At 36.5% G+C, this 20,817-nt stretch overlaps 1 protein-coding gene across 1 annotated transcript in view; it reads right to left on the bottom strand.

Annotated features, from left to right (window-relative positions):
- Positions 1-20,817, bottom strand: part of LOC145994992 (TWiK family of potassium channels protein 7-like) — a 69,978-nt gene that overhangs the window by 27,799 nt on the left and 21,362 nt on the right. The window contains exons 2-4 of the mRNA XM_083131525.1: positions 18,066-18,229; positions 3,844-3,988; positions 2,951-3,089 (exon numbers count right to left, since the gene is read on the bottom strand). Coding sequence (XP_082987651.1) covers positions 2,951-3,089; positions 3,844-3,988; positions 18,066-18,229 — 448 coding nt within the window. The remainder of the gene's footprint in view (positions 1-2,950; positions 3,090-3,843; positions 3,989-18,065; positions 18,230-20,817) is intronic.

Here is a 20,817-nt window from a genome sequence, read left to right as displayed (position 1 = left end):
TCTCACATAGCCAATGTTTCATTTCTTTGCATGAGCTGCATAGGATAGTTTCTTCCTTATTTCCCTCTTTTCCACAGCAGTTTAATATTTCTTTTCTGTCTTCCATTTCCTCCATTATAGTTTCTCTGTTCTCGCCTTCAATTTTATTTTCTTCCTCCATTTTGGCTTTCTTCCTTTTTCGCTTTCTTAGTCACAATTCTGCTAGCCGCAACGTTGGTCGCCACTAATGCTACGCCCCTTGTGGGTACGTACTTAAATGTTATTTACCACGGCTACAGATATCTTAATCTCAGGGGGATAGGTTCTTTGTTTGAGAATTCCAAATAAGAAAGCGTTTTATAGCCAAGAGGATATAGTAAAATGCGGATCTATATTCTGAGAACTTGACAAAATACAGAGAAAATATATGTATATGTATAATCGAAAAGGCTTCTTCTTCTTTTAAATGGCTTCTTCTTCTTTTAAAAGGCTTCTTCTTCTTTTAAATGGCTTCTTCTTCTTTTAAAAGGCTTCTTCTTCTAATATGGAAAAAGCTTTTTCTTTTCTTATGGAAACGGCTTCTTCTTCTTTTAAAAGCCTTCTTCTTCTTCTAAAAGGCTTCTTCTTCTTTTAATATGGAAAAAGCTTCTTCTTCTTTTATTATGAAAACGGCTTCTTCTTCTTTTTCTTTGAATTTCTTCTTCTTTTATTAAAGCGTAATCTTATTTATGTGCTCGCTTTCCCCCCCCCCCCGCTTCTTTGTCAAACAATACAAGCTATACTTGTAGAAAGAGTAGGGTCGACTAAACTGACAATAGCGCCACCTCCTATTTGACGACCAAAGGGGAATAACCAGGATCGCTAATAACGAGCGCTGCCAATGGCCCAGTGCGACTAATAAAAAGCGCAACCGAAAAGTGCTTCGGGGCGTCTAATTTGACACAGCGCCACCGGGGAACGGACAAATGCAAAAGCTGACGATGTTCTCCTCGTCAGAGAATCAAAAAGAAATTGAGATACATTTCTGAATTCATTTGCTCGCTTAATAAATTTCCTAAACGTTTGATATGCGGCTATATTCTTAATTCTTTTAAATTACTATATACATCATTCTATTTACTTCTATTATAGTATTTGAACTCTTCTTTTATATATTTCTCAATTTACTATAATATATATAATCCCTCTTCTCCGCTCTAAGTTTTTTATAATTTCCCTTGCTCCTTTTATATAGCGTGCTGCCATCTCTCGTCGATTCCGAGAAACCATTCCTCCTTGCAACATTCATTGTGTCGTGCGAAACTGGCACGTGACAATGTGTACAAATAATCTACGACAAATAATAAGGTCGCTACAACAAAACTCTTAAATATCCAATATGGTGGAAGTTTTTTTTCAATATGGCGAATTTTCCCTGAGCGGGAAGTCATGGGAATATTCAGGATGAGTCCAGGGACACTTGATGAAAGCATCCCAAGAAGTTTTATTTGTTATTAATTTTGCTCAGGTTTTTTCCAAAATATATGTTATGTGCACCTGAATTTTAAGTAAAAATTTTCATCCGCAATAAATCAAGAATTTAGCATCGCTGTCACCTCCTCACACACACACATACACCCACATACACTATGATCGATACATCTCGATAGACTATAATTCGCAAGATCATAAAGATAGTCAGTGTAATATTTCACTCTGGTATTCATATATAAAAGTGCTGAGCTGATAACATTTTATATTGGGTATAATGTAAGGAAGGATTAAAAAAGGAATTAGGTGTATATGTTGAATAGTAGTCGTGATCGAAAAATTAACCGATGCATGCAACCCAAAATGGCTGACGATTTTTGCAGATCACGGATTTTCCTGGTGTGGGAAATCTTCGAGAATTTTCAGGATAGTTTCAGGGACAGTCATCTATCCTAGAAGGTTGCGTTTTGCTATTAGCCTTGTACAGGTTTAGTCCAACAATTGCCTAAATTCACCGAACTGATAGTCAGAGCCCATCTTATAGTTTTCCATTCGTTCCAATGACAATCTTACTTTTCTGGAGACCTATTTCTCTTCCTTCTCTGTCTTTAATACGAGGGGCATTCATAAAGTAATAATTTTTGCTTTTTATTTGAAAATTTGCTTCAAGAATTTTCACTGTGAGGAAGCCTTATGTTCTCAAGCTAATGGATCGGTAAATAAACATTCCGCTCATAGTACTTCTGCGGAACACCACCAGAGGGCCAGAAAACCAAGATGGCGCAGCTCTTGGAGCCAGCTGAAGTTCGAGGCGTTATTCGCTTTTGTCTTTGAAAGGAAAAATTGCAAAATAAGAACTTGTGGCGATGTACGGAGGGAATTCTTCATCATATGGCACAGTGGTGAGGTGGCGTAAAAGTTTTCTGTGTGGTGCAACAAGTCTGCAAGATGAAGAACACAGCGGGCAGCCTTCTCTCTCGGAGGAACGCGGAATTGTGAAGAAAGTTGAGTCCTTACCATTGCAGCCATCGTAAGGGAGGTGAACATTAGCCAGGGCTCAGTATTTAACATAATGCACAATGAGCTGCAAATGACGAAGACTGACACCCGCTGGGTCCCGCGCTTGTTGGCGCCAGTCCAAATGTGGCACAGAAAGTGGTATAGTTGGTACAAATATGGGACAAGTGTGCCACTCTGGGTGGTCTTTATGTAAGAAAAGAATGATTCATTCACAAAAACTCGTGGACGTTACTGTATTATTTCTTGGCAATACCTCGTACATTCCCACCAAACTCATTGCACCCATGTCCAAAGCAAATTAATAATTCACAACTTTTACGTAACGTATAATATTATACTTTTGTATAGTGTACTTTTCTTGATGAAATGAAACATTAAGATTTCCTGTAATTATAACTATTTTCATAATTTTCTACAGGGGTTCAGTTAAATAAATAGCTATTTGTTTAGATAAATTAGCAAATGACTGCTCATGTCTCACCTGTATAAATATTTAAAGGATGATGCCATACTTTCACCAATATTTGCAAGGAAGAGGAAAAGCAATGGAACGCCAACAAGGGAATAAATAATTGTTAATACTTTCCCGGTTGAAGTCTCAGGGCAAACATGCCCATAGCCTATAATGAAAAAAATATAAATTATCGTAAATGGTTAATATGAGACATTAGATTATATCAGCTCATTATCTTGATCATAGGATGTAACGTTTTAGGCTAATATTCAACCATTAATAGGAAGGAAGGCGATAGTATAGACAAAAAATGCATTGTAACCTTGTAATAATTGCACAAACCTGCCAAAAAAGACTTTGATTATACACATCCAGAAAAAGTCACGTTTGGCATTGTACTCACATATTGAAGTAGTTTTGGCATGAAATCATTATATGTTCATGTAACACATACTCTATAGTTTTTGTATCTGCAGTGTTACTTTGGCATTATTCACATAAAAGGTGTAAACAAAATTACCAAATGATATTCGGGTATTAAACATGAAGTAGTCTATTACAATGTAGTGCATTGCAATGAATTGCAATAAGGTTTTGTAGTTATCATATGTTTGATTGCACCTGTGGACGGAATTTTATTTGTAATTTTGATTTCTTTTTGCATTCAAGCGATCCCGGTTTCGATACCCGGTGGAGGCACATAGTGCTTCGGATTCCACTTTAAACTGTTGGTCCAGTCCCGATTAGCCTTACTGTGCATAAAGTGGACTTAAAACACCAACCAACTCTTTAATGACTATGGATTTGTCTCAAAACTTCTGATTCAGATCAAACACATTTTGATTGATATTAATAGCTCTGATTTCTTTCTTCTATCTTTTATAAATATTTAATTAATAATGATTTACGATTACACTTACCAATAGTAGAGATCAGGCTGAAGGTAAAAAGAAGAGCACCTGTAAAAGTCCATTCATAATGCCAACTATCAATGTTACCATCATAATTGTATTTTATTGTTATTTCCGTTATATAGCTCCTAAAATCACGTAGTTGATTGAGAACCTGCAAGTTAGTAAAAAAAAATTAATGAGGTTTGTCATTATAATAACGACCTCTTTTGTGGACAAAATATTTGGTGAAGTGTTCTACAGTGAACATAGGTATGTTTAAGAACATATATATATCAAGTAATAAAGAAACATCATCTTGGAATTTGAATTGTTTACTCAATTCCACGAAATCCGAGATCGAGAATGTGTGAGGTCTCTCCTACTTCCGCACTCCGTATGTGCTTCCATGCCACGGGGCAAATGCACAAGGGATAGCGTTACCTATATATATATATATATACCCCAACCAAGACCATCTTAGAGGCTGTCTCTCTGTCCAGGTTTAGAAGGTGATGCCGAAACCTTGCTACATGAGATAACCGACATCGTCATGTACGATATGTGAGTATGTGTGTGTGTTTGTAAAACTGAAAAGCAGGCGGTGTAGTTTTTGTAGAAGTTACAAACGAAATGGGAAGTTCGAAGTAGCTGTATTTTCATGTTTCTCCCAATTATCACTGGGGAACACAGTTTTTGGCACATGAAACGTATATTGTATTTCTAATGTAAAATTTTATGCTGCATTCAAATGTGCACTCAGAATTTTTCTATCACCCACTGTTTTTGGGCAATAACATATTTTAGTATTGCTTTTTCAGAATTTTATGTATTTTTTCTGTGATAAGTAATGTATGTAAAACAATATTTTAAATGATTTCGAACAGAAGGTGGACACAAAGAATAACCTTTAAGAAAGTACGACGCATGAAGGATTTTATTTCGGGGGAGAGCTGACTTACATTTGGCGGGGGGAGAAAGCTCGTATTTGATGTGACTGATGTAGCTCGAACCACGAGATCAATCATCCGACTGTTATTTGTGTATTACATAGATAAAAGGAATAAATAGTAAATGCAAATAATACAGTAAAGTACCCCCAAATTTGCCATCTGCTATGAGATGTACCCCATCGCCCTACATATCTAACTATAGAAGATGAGTGGGAACATGAGGCAGCTAACGGAGTTCAAAATGAGAAGCAAGATAATTCTACTTTCGAAAGCCTTTTCTGGTGAACAACATAAGGTGAAATAAACAACCTTGTTCAGGATTTGAAATTGGGAAAGAAACAGGCCGAACTTTTTGATTGAAAAGTAATTGCGTTTTAAAGGGTTTGCAGCTCGGCTATACTAAATGCTTTTGTTTCTTGTGCGAATGGGACAGTAGGGACAAGAATAGTCATTACATCAAGAAAGAATGGCCAAACCGTAAATCACAAACGTATCAACAGAAAAATATTGAACATCCCTCACTAGCCAACTCATATATGATTCTTCTTCCTCCACTTCATATTGCCGAACCCTGTGTCCGAGTGGTTAGCACATCGCGCTGCGACGCCAAGGGTCCCAGGTTCGAATTCCGCTCGGGCTTGGTTGTTTGTGAATATCCATTCATCAATTTCATCATTTCATCACTCATCCCCATCTTCGGAAATTAGCCAAGAGGCACAAAACGCGAAGTAAAATAAACTAAATCAATCAATCAATCCTCCACTTCATATCAAGTTAGAACTTCTCAAAAACTCCGTTAAGACGATGGACAAAATTTATGCTGGGTTTCATCATTTAAAGCAAATAATCGCGTTGGGATGCTAAAATCAAGAAAGGAATTTTTGTGTGCTTGTGTGCACATTAAAGCTTTGATAACGGATAAAAAATTCAAAGGTCTGTTAATCGAAGCTGATAGATCAGCTTCGAGTTCATTTAAAAGCATTGTGTATAAATGTTTTAGGAAATCATAAAGCTCCGAACTACCGTGAGATTATGGGTGAACTGTTGCAGTCATACAAAGATATGAGGTGTAATATGTCCCTTAAAATACATTTCTTGGACTCGCACTTGGATTTCTTCCCTGACAATCTTGGTGGCGAACACGGGGATTGTTTCTACCAAGACATCTCTGTCATGGGAAAGAGATGCCACCATGCCAGAGACAGTGGAGTTCAAGAATGCTTGCTGATTACTCTTGGATGCTGAAGAGGGATGTTCCACGTGCAAATACAGAAGCAAATTAACAACTCTCACATTTTAGTTAAGTTGAATAGTGTCATATATGTATATAAAGATACACAAAAATGTTTCACACTCAACCTGGACGTCACAAAAAAACTGTGGGTGATGGAGAAAAACTACTTACATATTTGAATTCAGTGCGAAAAGTTCTATTAGGATCAGCTATTTTCCTTTGTTTGCCAAAAGAAAGTTCGATTTTGTTCCCCAGTTAGCAAAAATTACTAATAACAGTTACATATCACTATTAATATTTATAATAATAACAATAACAATATTAGCTTTACCGCAACTTTTAATTGCAGTAAGGAAGTTAACCGTGTTTCAACTTTTCTCTCCATACCAATCAGATAGAGTTTCAGAAAATAAATTCGACCGAGTTGAAACTACCTGCATTCCCTAGCCTTGCCGCTCCTGTAGTCATTTCTATCAACTACTTCTGTAGTTATTAATTTCTTCAATTAATGAAATATCCTGTTTCGTATCACATGCCACTTCTTCCTCTATTCCCTCGTAATTCCTCAACCAAAGTTCAAATTCACTCAAAATAAATTGCTTGACCAAGTGGCATTTAAGGGCAATGAGTAAAAATCAAGTCACATCACAGCTCTTTTCTTAGTATAAATATATATTTGGTTTTAGCTTTTCAGTTATGGACAGTTACATTTGTTTTACATTTCATAATTTTGCAATTTCATAATTTTATAACACAATATTTTCTCTTCTAATATAATTTGTAAGTATTGTACGTATGGTATATTATTGTATTAGTCGGATTCCTCAAAAGTGTTGACAAAGCGTATGTCTCATTATGTCCTGCTTGTTTTAGTTCTTTTAGGAAATATTCCCGCATAGTTTTGTTGAGACCACATTCAAATATAGGTCTAATATGATCAGATGTTCCTTCAGTTGCACCACACTGACAGATTGGGGATTGCACAATCTTCCTAGTGCACAAGTCTTTGGAGGCAAGTGTGTAATTTAACCGACATCTAATAAGAGTTGTTAAAGAATTTATTGAAAGATTAATATCTTGATACCAAGGTTCTTTGGGTATATGTGGTTGAATTGAATAGTACTCTTTCCCATAAGTTTACCCAGTAATTGTCCATTGTTTCTACCAACATTCCACCAATTCTGTTTTAGCATGTGACTCTAGCGCTTTTGCACAAAATTTAATCCGAAGCGTTGGGCTGCGATGCTGGTAATGGGTAGATTTTGTATTCCATTAGATTATTGCAATATATTGCTGCTCCAGTGTTGCCAGCTGCGGATTTTGATGCATCTGTATATTATAAAAATCTTAATGCACTGTACATATTCCATAAATAAGTCATTCACAATATTTGACATTGACGTTCGTGTTTCTTTATTTGGATATGGAGGAAAGTGAACGGGAAGTACTGTTGCTAATTTCAACACAGCTTTCAAAACCTTAATAGCAAATTCCTTCCAGCTTACAATAGGAATCTTAAAAACAACATGACATGTTTAAAAAATTTAAACAAATTCCTCTGTTTTTTGCGTACTTGTTAAACGTTTTGCATGCGGTACTTCAAATGTTTTATAAAGATTTGTTTGTACTGTTACTTTTAATTAAACTGTTTTATCTTCAAATTGAATTTCCCTGTTCTCTATTCTCTGTTCCATCCTAAATCGTTGCCGAATTGTATTTCATTTACAAAATGGTGCATTTTCGAGGCAGGGTTGGCATATTTAGAAGATAAATAGATTGTTTAAATTACTTTCTGCTTCAACCTTTTGAAATGAAATTTTGCCAATTAACATTGTGCACAAAAGATCCATTTTTTGTTTTTAGATAGAAAACTTTAAAAATCCTTGTTTGAACTTGCTGAATTTGAAGTTACTTTGAGCCAACTGGAGCGTTGAAGCTGGATGATGATTAGAAGGAAAATATATGAAGGAATATCTATCCCCCAGCCGCGACTGAAAAACTGAAATTTCTGTGGAGAAATCATTAGTCTGAAATTCAAAAGTCTTGGACATCAATGGGGTTTAAAAATATTTCGGTATATCAGCAAATAGGTTTGATACCCTACAACAGAAAACAACAAGATAATACTGTTCGTTGACATAAATTATATTATATTTGCAGAAGTTCAAAAAGGAAAACGAACCGAATATCATAGCAGAGACAAGTTAATGCAGTTCCTGTCGACTATGAGCTTTCGTGTAACAACAGGCCGAATTTACATGTCATTTTTTCGTGCTTTCCTTTTAGCTTATTGATTATTCTTTGTACATTATATTCTCAAAGGTTGACACGCGACCTTTAATAATTAACGAGTTCCCAAGCAGCAAGCATAATCTACGTCAGATAAGGTACAGCGCAATATTACAAGCATCCCAAGGTTCATACTGCGCACATACATTTTTCCCATGACGTACTTCCTGTTTGTATTCGAGACAGGAAATCAATCACACATGAGCGTTATATTTTTTTTAATTATATGTGTATACATACTAGCAGCAGGAAGTTTGTGTCAAACGGATCAATTTCGTTAAGATATGTTCATGAAACAATCATTCAATATCCTTAATAACACTGGTGTATCGAATATCAAACACTGCTTCTCTTGGAGTATTTACAACTTCTTTCTGTGGGTGGTACCTATTTTTACCTTTGAGAGATGCAAATTTGTACTCTTAAAATGCACGATTACATTACAATTGAATGACCAGTCCTTCTGTCTATGGGGGTAAATAAATTGAAAATCAACAATGGATACATTTTTAATGCTTTGATATCTCCGAAACCATCAAGCTATAAATTGAAGAGTTTAAAACTGTGAATTATTTACTTGACGCAATATAGCCTACATCTCTATCGGTAGTAAATGTTTGTTCTACTGAAAAATCGAAACCAATCAATACATATTGATTTCTCATAGACTACTAAAGATGAAAACATAAAATTTGGTGGACTGAAATATATACTTAATATTAATCTAACGTGATATAAAGCATCTCGCTCCGAACGCTTGCCTGTCTTTGATAGTGAAGCAATATCGCTTGTATAGATCTATTAAATTAATTCTGCAAAATGTTCCCGACTGATCCGTTCTGTTGTTCATTCATGTCAATAAATGAACAATTTGATATCTGTTAATAGCTCCGAAACTACAAATAACAGAGATAAAAATTTCGTGGACAGGAAGAAATATCAAGTTGTAGTAATTGGTATATTCAATATTTCGATGGATCTGTCCGACTATCTGCTAACGGAAGAAATAAAATTGACATAAAAGTATTTGGTGTCTTTGGTGATAGGTGTGTGATTAGTATTCTAAGTAAGTGTAGTTTCGACCTTCAAAGCACGGATGGACCATTTTTATATGCTTCTTTCTTCCCAGACTTGAGACGCCATTATTTTTCATATATAATTTTCTCCAGTCTTCTGGATCTTGAAGAGTCATTGTTGAAGGGCAGTGCTATATTGGCGAAATGACAGTTCTATTTTAAGGGAAAATATGCTACAGAGCTCCATTAACATCTTTATTATCCGCACTAAAAGTGAGCTTTATTGGTTAGTTATAACAGAGAGCTTCTATATGAGGGCAAGTCAGCTTAATGAGCTGTGAGTGGATTAGCGGAAAGCAGCGCGTATTGATGTACGGTAAGGTAGTGTTTTTCCGTTAAAACAAAACGATCGATTTTTCCAAAGAACTCTGTTTTTGCAATCAACTTAGTGGTTAGTCATAAAAGGAAGCGGTTATGTAGCACTCAATTCTTGTAACCATCTAAGAGACATTAGAAACCCACATGCATGCAATATTATATTAGTACATTGAGTATGGTATTTGAAAAATTCACGACAACATGTAAAGTCAGATGGGGTAGACATCGATACATCATTGTATTTGTCCCATTGTCCATTTTATCATCATCGTGGCGATTGATTCAAGAGGTAGAAAAGCGACTTTTTTCCCTTCGTCAGTTTCATGTAATAATCACCCATCCCATCAGACAAAAGTAGCGGAACAGCTACTCCAAGTAACATAAATACAAGTAACATCTCCAGAGGGTTAAAACATTACAATGAGAGAGGGGGATCCCAAAGCTAGGGATTTTCCCTCGTGGGAGCACACAAATAATACTTTCTTTATAATCCAAGGCTTGCCGCAAATCAGTTCGAAACAAAGTTCTTTGCAAAGGCGGCAGAACGTTACTCCACTAGGATTGTAACTGCTACTGGAGATTGGAAATCCCTTTCATTCCTGCTTGTATCATTCATTGCCTGTATGTCTAGATCGTTTTATTCAACCTTTTCTGTTTTAACATTTATCGGAGCTATTATGTGTCCGCAGTCAATACGAAATCAATACAAACAAATACATTTGACTTCTGAGATACCCTATTGGTTGTTCGAATGGCAGTTGTGCAAGAATCTTGCGCGTAGGAATATAGTGCGTGTGATAAACCACATCGCTCAACATAGCTGCAATATTGAAGTTGTACAGCCACGAACAAAATACTCATGGGCAAAATAACACCAGAACTAACACATAGGAAAATAACTATTTCTCAGAAATCACGTGGCTTTGTTTATATCAATTTCGTTCTTACAGTGGCTGGAGAATAGTATTCACCCTAATGTCATTCATTTTATCCACTATAATACCTGACACAATAAATTAGACAAATTATCAAAGATTAACGTCGCGAAGCTCAGGAATTAATATCAATATATAATATCAATATCAAATTTTACATATGTATTACATATTTTGCAGTGACGTTCTTTTATATATTTATTATCCGAGACAATGGTTTGTTTGAAAAGACTCCGGAAAAACCCACTCTAATAAACGCAGAGTTGATTTTGTTATTATCATCATCATAATCATCATCATCATAACTGCAGCCTCTGTCTTCAGTGAACGACTTATGATCTTACCACCGAGTTCCGGGTTAGAGATCTGGACTAGGCATGGCTGTTTCTTTGTGAATGCCACTTCGTCAATTTCACCTAATCGATATTCATTCTCATCATCTCCATTAGCCAAGAGTGAAGAGAAAACTACGAAAAATAAGAAATACAATTATATCATCAACATTAGTACTAGTAGTACAGTAAGTAGTAATATTACTACTACCCCGCTGCAAGAAACTATCAATTCGGTAGCTTCTCATGACGTCAGTTGAAGAGAATGCATGTAGATTTGCTATCCTTGAGAATGAATTGCCAAATACGTACGGAAAAATACGAACTTGTAAATATATATAAGATATTCCAAAGTGCTCTTCCATCCTCCTGATAATTGAATATGAGTTTCTGAGGCAGTAATTAAGCACGTGTGCTGACATACACAGCACGCATATGCAAGGTTACCGGTAAGCGTGATCGATATCAATGAATAAACTCGCCAACGCATGGTCAAGTAATACAATTTATCCAGAGGAGCTAGTTATTGTCGACGTCGAGTTATTGAAGTTGTGTTATTAACATTATTTCTGCAAGAGGAATATAAATAAAGTCAATGAACAAAAACTATTGCCCTAAACTAAAAAATAAAAAAAAGATACATCACAAATGCAAACATCTCTGCAGTTGCATTGCATATGACATGAAATCATTTCCAAAGAGAATAGTGTAGGAGTGTGTAGGTTGAATATGTCGAATTTTCCAATATGGTGGCCTGGTCTTTATTATTCCATCATAATTAATATAGAATCAAACTCACATGAAATTCAAACATAGTTTTTCATTGATACTGAGTCCTGATTAGCCTATCGGTGCATGAAATGGATTTAAAACTGAATGTGAGGCAAGACAATGTACTCATATGGAAGCTGCAATTCTTGCAGTACACACCAGTTACAAAACTCTAGAAACTCACCGACATGACGAATCGAGGTCTATTTGACATATTTAATTGTATTTCCACAGACCTAGTAGTTACAGAGACATTGATACTGACGGACAAGGCGATCACATATTTCTCTCAGCTTTGCAGTTTGAACCTTAAAAGGAAAACTATGAAAACTGAAGTGTCAATTTCTGTTCTTTTGTTGTTATTTAACGATCCTTTTATTAGCTTCAGGTCATTATCACATTCTAATTTTACTATCAAGAGACACGCAGTTGATTTGCCGTGACCTCTTTATAGGTTTATCAATTGTCCTGAATACTTAGCTTTCATTCAATAACCAGTACTTCATTCCAGGTTGTCACTGACATGACACTTACCCATTGTAGTGGTGGCGTTATATTTTACGCCCATGGAGAACATGCTATTGATTTTACATGGAGCGTTCGTATTAATCGAAGCTGCGTTTTATACGTGATCACGATATGCGTCTTGGCTACTAATAACATTGACATATCCCCAGTTCATTTTACAGATATTTAATGAACTGTTGATGTAGATAATTTACATAGTTATAAAGTAGCATTTGAATCGATTCCAGTACACAAGATGTTATCCTTGTAGCATTCGTACTTCGTAATTAACAACATTTCAGTTCGTAATTAACACTTAACGCTGAAATCATTAACAATGGAAAGGGGGAAAATAAAAAGAACACTAAGATAAAAATAAAATAAAAAGTAAGTCTAAGGTGGCATTATTTTCATTATTTAGGAGCATTTTAATTTTAATGGATGACCAAAAGGCATACTCTGATGAAGAGGCGACGATTTCTCTTCTGACTGGGGGGGGGGGTCCAAGTCAAATACTGTCCCAGGATTCTGTGGAGCAACGTCGCGCATAACGGTAGAGAAGGGTAGCAAGCGAGTGGAAAGAACGAAGTAGCACGGGCTGCTGGTAGCTGTAGTCGCACTTTCCCCTCCATGCGATCCCTTTCTCCCTCACGCTTTTATTGGTTGAGTCCTCTCCTGCGCAGAGGACTTGTTTTCGTTCGCTTGCTCCACATACGCCTGGGTGCTGGGTCAGAGTACAGTTTATGTAATATTGAAATGTTACCTACCACCCTTAGACAGGTGTAAAAATTATGTTTCTAATTAGTAGGGTGGAATTAGCTAAAATTTTGCTCCAACCCGGAATTAAATACTACAGAAAACATTTTTATATAGGAATGTTCTTCAATGTTAGGACAACTCAAATCCAAAATGCCAAATAATGCAAGCTTGGGGAAATCATTCTACCTACGAGGGTAGGTCAATAAGAATCTGCACTTTCGTTGTAATTTTCTTTATGTTGGCCATGCTGATTTGTGTGCGGGTATATCAATGGGGTGTTTATTTGTCATTGACTTAGTGTATATTTGACTTTCACAATCATTTTTTTTCTTTTCTCGTTGTGTTTACAGGGTAAAAATGGCCTAAGCAGCATCCATTTATACCAAATAAGAACAGCGACCACTAAAATTTTGCTCCAACCCGTAATTAAATACTACAGAAAATAATTTTTTTATAGGAATGTTCCCCAATGTTAGGACAACTCAAATCCATAATGCCAAATGATGGAATCTTGGGGGGAATCATTCTACATACGAGGGTCGGTCATATCTGCACTCTTGCCGTAATTTTCTTTAGGTTGTCCACAATGCTTTCTGAGTAGGCATGTCAATGAAGTGTGCATTTGTCATTGATTTAGTGTATTATTGAGATTCACAATTATTGTTTTCTTTTCTTGTAATGTAGTATTTGTCCCATAAGCTTTACATTCTTGTTTCCAGGATAAAAATCGCCACGGCACACTCCATTTATACCAAAGATGAACGGTGATCAGTAATCTCTCTTCTGTGGTCTGAAGGTGTATCAGGGACCGAAATTTGCCGAAGACTTGCATCACAATATAGAGGACTAATGTTGCAGATGACTTGCCACTTAATCGATAGTTACTCGTGTGCCAGAATCATGGCACGGACTTGCTCAATGTTGTCGTGAATAGTGGATGTGAATAGCCATTCTACTGCTCCTTCGCGCTTAACACGTCCGACCGTTTTTGAACTTCTCAATCCATTCGAACACACTTTGTCGTGGTTAGCGCTTCCCCGATTTCGGCCCCTGGCCATCTTATCTCTGCCAGCTGAAGTACTTTGTCTACGAGTTCTCAACTTTTTCCACGTGTTAGGTCACACATCTTGAGGTTCTGATCGCATTGTTCTCTTTCGACTTGATTGTTCTCTCATCAGGTCGAAGCTCGACTTTGAATGAGTTGTGCATTGCACTGCCCGTTTTTCTCAACTTTGCATCCTCAAAGCTATTCGTCGTGCTGGTATTCATCTGTGTTCCGGTGCATTTCGTACCGGTTCAGTCGTTTACTTGTTTATGGAGGTATCGGAGCCCTTATTGTCTTTACAAAGACAACTTATTTTTCGTTATTGCCACCATCTGCGCTCGATACCATCCCATCCATCTTAGCACAGTCTCTGACGAGAGAGAGTTGACTGTGTACCGTCTTCATCCTCGTGCCACAAGGCCACTCTGTATGTGTTCGTGCAGATGAACTCAGCACTTTATGTTGATAGCGATCTGCCTGTTGCCCCTCCGCTTTCCCGTCTCTCTCTACCTGGGAATTGCTTGCATATCCCATTAACCTGTCTCATAACTTCTCTCCCAAAGGCAGGGGAATCTAAGGGTTTTTGCAGTTTCGATCGCAATAACCAATTTTACTGTTTTTTGTACGGATGAGTCCATATCGGCTGAATCAATGGGCTGTGCCCTGTTGTCAACTCGCACAGTTACAGCTTTGCTTTACATTCTGCTTGTTCCATCTACATGGCAGAACTCTGTGCAATACTAAAGGCGCTCTGCTTTGCTGAATTTCACACTTTACAGAAAGTCATCATGTATTCGGATTCCTTCGGGTTGCTCTAGAGTTTGGAACCACTCTCATCCGGACACCCTACAGTGCAGTGAATTTTTCGACGGTTAGCGTCCTTCTCTCTCAGTGTGGGCTTCAAAGGCAACGAAGCAGCTGCTGGTGCTGCCAAAGTCTGCTGATGGAGACAGCAAAGTGCTTTCCACTTTGCATCAGCCAGGAATCTTCAGAATGTGTTCAGTTCTTTCCTCCTTGGGATTTGGCAGGATGTGATAATGGGGAACAAGCTCCACCCTGTCACACCCCATCATTGGTGCATGTCGTTTCCCACACGGTCTCTCCGGCAGAGAAAGGATAATACTAAATCGGCTTCTCATTGGACACGGCCGTCTCATCCATAGTCATTTGTTGTAAGAGCTGGACCCCCGCTCTTCCGTGTAATGTTATTTTAAATGTTCAGCACATTCTTATGAAATATGCAGGTTTTAATGTCCTCAAACGTTTCATCTCCATCACCCAAAACAATTCGTTACCATAGTTTACCCGAATACATACAAGTATAACAGTATAAAAAATTATCAACTAGCAAGTGAGACCCATTAATATGGGGCTCGACACCAGGCTACAACCGTTGAACCACCAAGACCACACAGTCTGTTTCATGTAATACGCTTGACATTCGAGGGCAGAATAAAAAAGTTTTCGAACCCATAAAAATATCATCCATGACTATTTTGATAAATTACTGTTGCATTTGAAAAATTATATATATAAAAAAATACTCGTTACCTCAGGTTTCAGGAGGTTAACAAAATTGCCATTAACTCGTAAATTTTCACAAACCTGAAAATTTTGGTGGTGAAGGTCAAGTGCCCCCCGCCACCGCCAAGTTACGCCTATGCTCATAGACATTTATATTTCCTTATAGACTTCAAACATTTCAAAACATTCATATTACAACGTACCAGCATACACGTTCCCTATATATATTTTTTTTTTTCACTTTAATACAGGGTGGCCCCAATTTCGGTTCACCCAATAAGTCACAATCACGCCACGTCTGTCGGTTGTGAGGAGTACACCATGTCCCACAAGGCAAAATCGCATGGCACCCCCCAACCTATCAGTGATCACGAATATCACTATCACCGAACTCTTTCGATCATTGTTTCCTCATTCCGTCATTAGTTCCATGTGAAATGTGTAAGGTGACTTCCACGCCACCCTGTACTTCTACAATTCGAATTTTTAGCTCTATTATACCTTCATACATTTCATAGACTGATACAATATATGGACGTAATAATCTTGTGATAAGGTTTTGTGGCAAAAAGTATTCTACATAATATTCATGACAAAGCCTATTTAGTCCCTATTATTGTTCCTTAGATATCTAGTTTTCCCCAAAGCGTACGGTTTTAGCATTCTGGCTATTAGTTACCCTGAAGTAGATGAACAACACCCCAAAGATCATTTCTGTAGTAATTATTTTCGGGTTCATCCTAATTCCAACCTACTACATGCACTATTTTTCATGCTATTTTATATTGTTAGTAAGAGAAAAACAGGCTCCTCGTATCTACAGTTATTTAGAGATGCACTTTACATGTATATAAAAAATGTGATTATTCCCATGGCGGTTCTGTACAGGCCTGAATTTAAGGGGGCGACAACATTTTGAGAATCTCCTACATACAAATTTCGGTTATAACTTTTGTGAGGTGACCACACTGAGATCTGATTTCTTTCTTTTCTCTCGCTATTTGAATGACGTTGGAGGATAACGTGAATTTGATTCTAAAACAACCAATTATTTCCTTTTTTCAACCGGTTGGCAAAAACGTAAGTTTTGGACAAATTTATTTGAAGTACAGAGGTTATAGTCTGAATTTATCACTTTAGGAGTCCAGGTGACATTGGATTGCTTTTTTTGCGAATAATTAACGTTTTCATTACGTGCAATTAAATTGTCAGGACGCCAAATGGTACATTTTTCAACCCTACCAAGGAAAATAAGTTAATATTTCTTTTCAGAAAGATGAATAAATCTGACTAATCATGAAACAATAATCGAATGCACGGCAACAGCTTAATAACTGCAGAAGAAATAAATATTATTTACTCTGAACATTGAACATTTGATCCATGGTTTTAATTTAACAAACGTTTTACCTTCTCGTTTCTCTTTTATGCAGCATTCTCGAAAAAATTCGATTCAAACTTTGCTCGAGAAAACTGCTCAACTTTGACTGATATGCCTAGCAAATAATAGCTCTTGTAGTTTATCTTGTATACGGTACATCTTAATAATCGATGACTTGTGAGCCATTGATATCTCGTAATCTAAGTGTACGAAAACTTTCACTCGTATTAACTTCTGCAAACGGAGAATAGCAGTCGATTGAGGATAATGATAACGATACCCTTGCCGTCACGTTAGTCTATCACGCAAATTTTCCTTTGAGAGTCACTAATTTCCATGTCGTGTCCAATTGACCATATGAAACTAAGTGTGAGTCACAACAATAATGAATCATCTATGGCCGGCTAAGTGGCCGAGCGCATGAAGCGGTCGACTTTTGATCTCGCCACAAAAGTTATCGTGTTCGAATCCCAGCCTAGATTTAAACAAGCAATCAATATAATTGAATTGTATATTATTGTGACGTACTGCAATTAGCAGAAAGCAAAAAATATATAAGTAGGCGAAAACTGAAAACTTTGAAAAGGTCGATACTGTTTAATTTTTCACCTCCGCTGTACCAATGGTGTGGGAAAATTTTATAAATATTTATATTAACATAAAACTTTACTATTTTACAAATATTGCACACATTTTGTTGCGATTGACCTTGCGCCATTCATCAAGAATTTACTACATTATGTAGTGCATTATGTTAAAATGGGGAGGGCGCTGACATGTTAAATGTGATGTCTGAAAATGGACTATCGTCTTGTACAAATATCCTTAAAACAATGCGACTTTAAATTCTATTAAATTCTGATTCCTCCCGTTTTATATTTTCTTGATTTCGAACATTGAGTATAGATAAATGCAAACAAATAAAGATGCATAGTTTTTTTTAATTTTTTTCCTTTACTTTTCATGTATTTTTAAGGAATATACGTAAGTGAACACATGTTGGAGAAGTGATTGTCCTCGTTTCCATTCATATTTATGTTTCTATTCCTGAAGGGGGGTTTTACGATGGATATTTTACCATTCATCTTTGCCGCCACCTGTACATAATCATAGAAATTGTTTCTTTACCTTTCTTTTCCATTCCTCTTCGGTCATGTTGTTCATACTTCGGAGCAAATAGAGTTTCGAGGTCAAGTATTGCACTGCTTGCTCTGCTTCCCTGGTTTTCACCTGCTTCGTGTGGAACTTCTGCTCCTCCAGCGGAGATTCCAGTTGGGTGAAGCCGTAAGCGCCTGGCGGGAAAAACAATGTGTCAGTAGCAGCAGTTCCTTATACAATTACAGCAAATTTAAAGTAAAGACAAGGAGAAAGGGTTACAAATAGAGAGAAAAGTAATTGGAAAGAAAATAAGAATGAAGGAAGATAGAACAGGAAAGAAATAGATGGGAAGTGAAGAAGAGTGGCAGAGAGAGAGAGAGAGAGAGAGAGAGAAATCAGAAGGAAGAAGAAGAAAGATGCATAGGATAAGACTGAGAGAAGGGGGTAAAGGGAAAGGGAGAAGAAAACTGAGGGACGAAAAAGAGAAAAAGGAGTAAAGAGATAGGAAAGAGAGAGAGAGAGCAGAGGAATAGGAAAAAGAAGAAAACTAACTAACTAACTCTCTAGCCTTCTTAAACCCGAAGGTTCATGGCTGCAGCAACATAGGCCTTCCATCTGTCCCTATCTTGAGCAAGATCTATATACTCCTTCCCATCCCTACCGATATCCCTTAGGTCCATCTCAACGTTATCCCTCCATCTTTGTCTTGGCCTTCCTACAGGTCTCTTACCATCAGGTTTCCCAACAAGAATTCTGTAAATTCCTCTTTCCTCTCCCATTCGTGCCACATGGCCTGCCCACCTAAGTCTTCTTGATTTAATTATTCTAATAATATCTGGACATGAATACAAATTATGTAGTTCTAAATTATGTAACCTTCTCCACTCACCTGTCTCCTCATCCCTTTTAGGTCCAAAGATTTTCCTAAGGATCTTAGTTTCAAATACTCTCAATTTATGTTCCTCTTTGTGTAAGGGACCAAGTTTCACACCCATATAATACTACAGGCAAAATTACTGTTTTGTATATTTTAACTTTTAGTTTCTTAGATATTAAACGAGAAGACAAAAGTTTATGAAGAGAGAAGTAACATGCATTTCCTGAATTGAGCCTACTTTTTATTTCCTCTTTAATATAATTTTCATTTGTTAATATTATAATATTGTCAAAGCAGTTTTTCCAATCTTCTTGAGACACCTCAAGAAGGAGTACCTTGGAATATGCATCTATAATCTGGTCACCAATAGCCAAAATATATATAGAAAAAATAGAACAAATACAAAAACGCTTTCAACGTTATTTGTATTCCAAAAAACATGGTAAGAATTGTAATGTTAAAATGTTATCTACCAATACACTTCAACGAGAAATCGACATGCCATCATTAAGGTCAAGGAGAATTTTTATGCAACGGTTATTTTTGTATAAAATAATTAATGGCCTTATTGATAATGCTCAAATTTTAAGCAAAATATCTTTTAATACTACATGTTGTCATCTTCGAAATAGAAACTTGCTGAATTGTCAAATGGCTAAAACTAAGAAGTATCAAAACTCTCCGTTACAGCAAATGTTAGATTTGTACAATAAGTTATCAATGATAGATAATGAGTTAGACTTTTCGTATTCCCTGAATATTTATAGAACAAAGTTGCAATCATTATGTTTTACACAAGAAATTATAGAAATTATTGTCTTATAAGTGCAAATATTTGGGATTTCTGAATATAAATATATGTTATAGGTGAGGTATTTATTTGTTATCATTTACTATGAGTGTATGTAGGGCTTTGTATTGTTTTGTATTCCCTGAATGTTTGCAAGACAAAATTTCAATCATTATGGTTTGCGCAAGAAATTATAGAAATTATTGTCTTGTAAGTGCAGACATCTAGGGATTTCTGAACATGTATATATATCATGGGTGAGGTATATTGTTACCATTTATTATGAGTGTAGGTATGGCTTTGTATTGTTTTGTCTTGTAAATATCTATTTGTGTGAAGTATCTCTTTATTTGTGTGTATGTGTGTTTTTATATATTATTAATTATGTATGTATATTTAAACTGTATGCAAGTCTCCCATAATTGGAGAAGCTTTCTCTGTTGGAGACAACTACAATTAAATAAATAATATGGTTTTTGAACGCATCAACGGCATCTTCCGCCAACGAGAATCGTTGTCCACGCAATTTATTCTTGACATTCGGGAACAAGAAGAAGTCATTGGGTGCCAAATCAGGACTGTACGGCGGATGACCCATCAATTCGATTTTTTGACTGTTCATAAAGTCGGTTGTTAGACGAGATGTGTGACAGCTGGCATTTTCTTGATGAAGAATGATCCGACGGCGTTTGTTTGTTTTCCGTATTTGACCGAAGACCTCTGGCAAACAAATTGTTGTGTACCATTCAGAGTTGACCGTTCTACGTTCCTCTAAAGGCACAGTTGCCACATGACCAGTTTTCCGTCAGGTCATCAATATCATCAGCATTTTCATGACTCGAGTTAAAAGCCACACAGCACATAATATATCATTATTGTAAGCTCATGTAATTATATCATGGATGAGAATCTAGTTGTGAAATTGTCCTTTGTGACAAGAACTTATCTGATGAACAAAGAGTGACATTACGAAGCAAAGGAAGTTATGGAATACACAAGCAAGTGAATTAAGAGAAAGTGATATACGAACTCAAGAAGGACAGTCTGTTCATTCTAAATGTAGGAAAACATGGTGTAAACCAAACAACATTGAAGTATTTAAAAGGACAAAACCA

Source organism: Lepisma saccharinum, chromosome 11 (assembly GCF_977018435.1).
Source record: "Lepisma saccharinum chromosome 11, izLepSacc3.1, whole genome shotgun sequence".
Classification (NCBI taxonomy): Eukaryota; Metazoa; Arthropoda; class Insecta; order Zygentoma; family Lepismatidae; genus Lepisma; species Lepisma saccharinum.
Note: the sequence above shows the minus strand (reverse complement) of the source record. Positions and strands in the feature narration are given on the sequence as shown.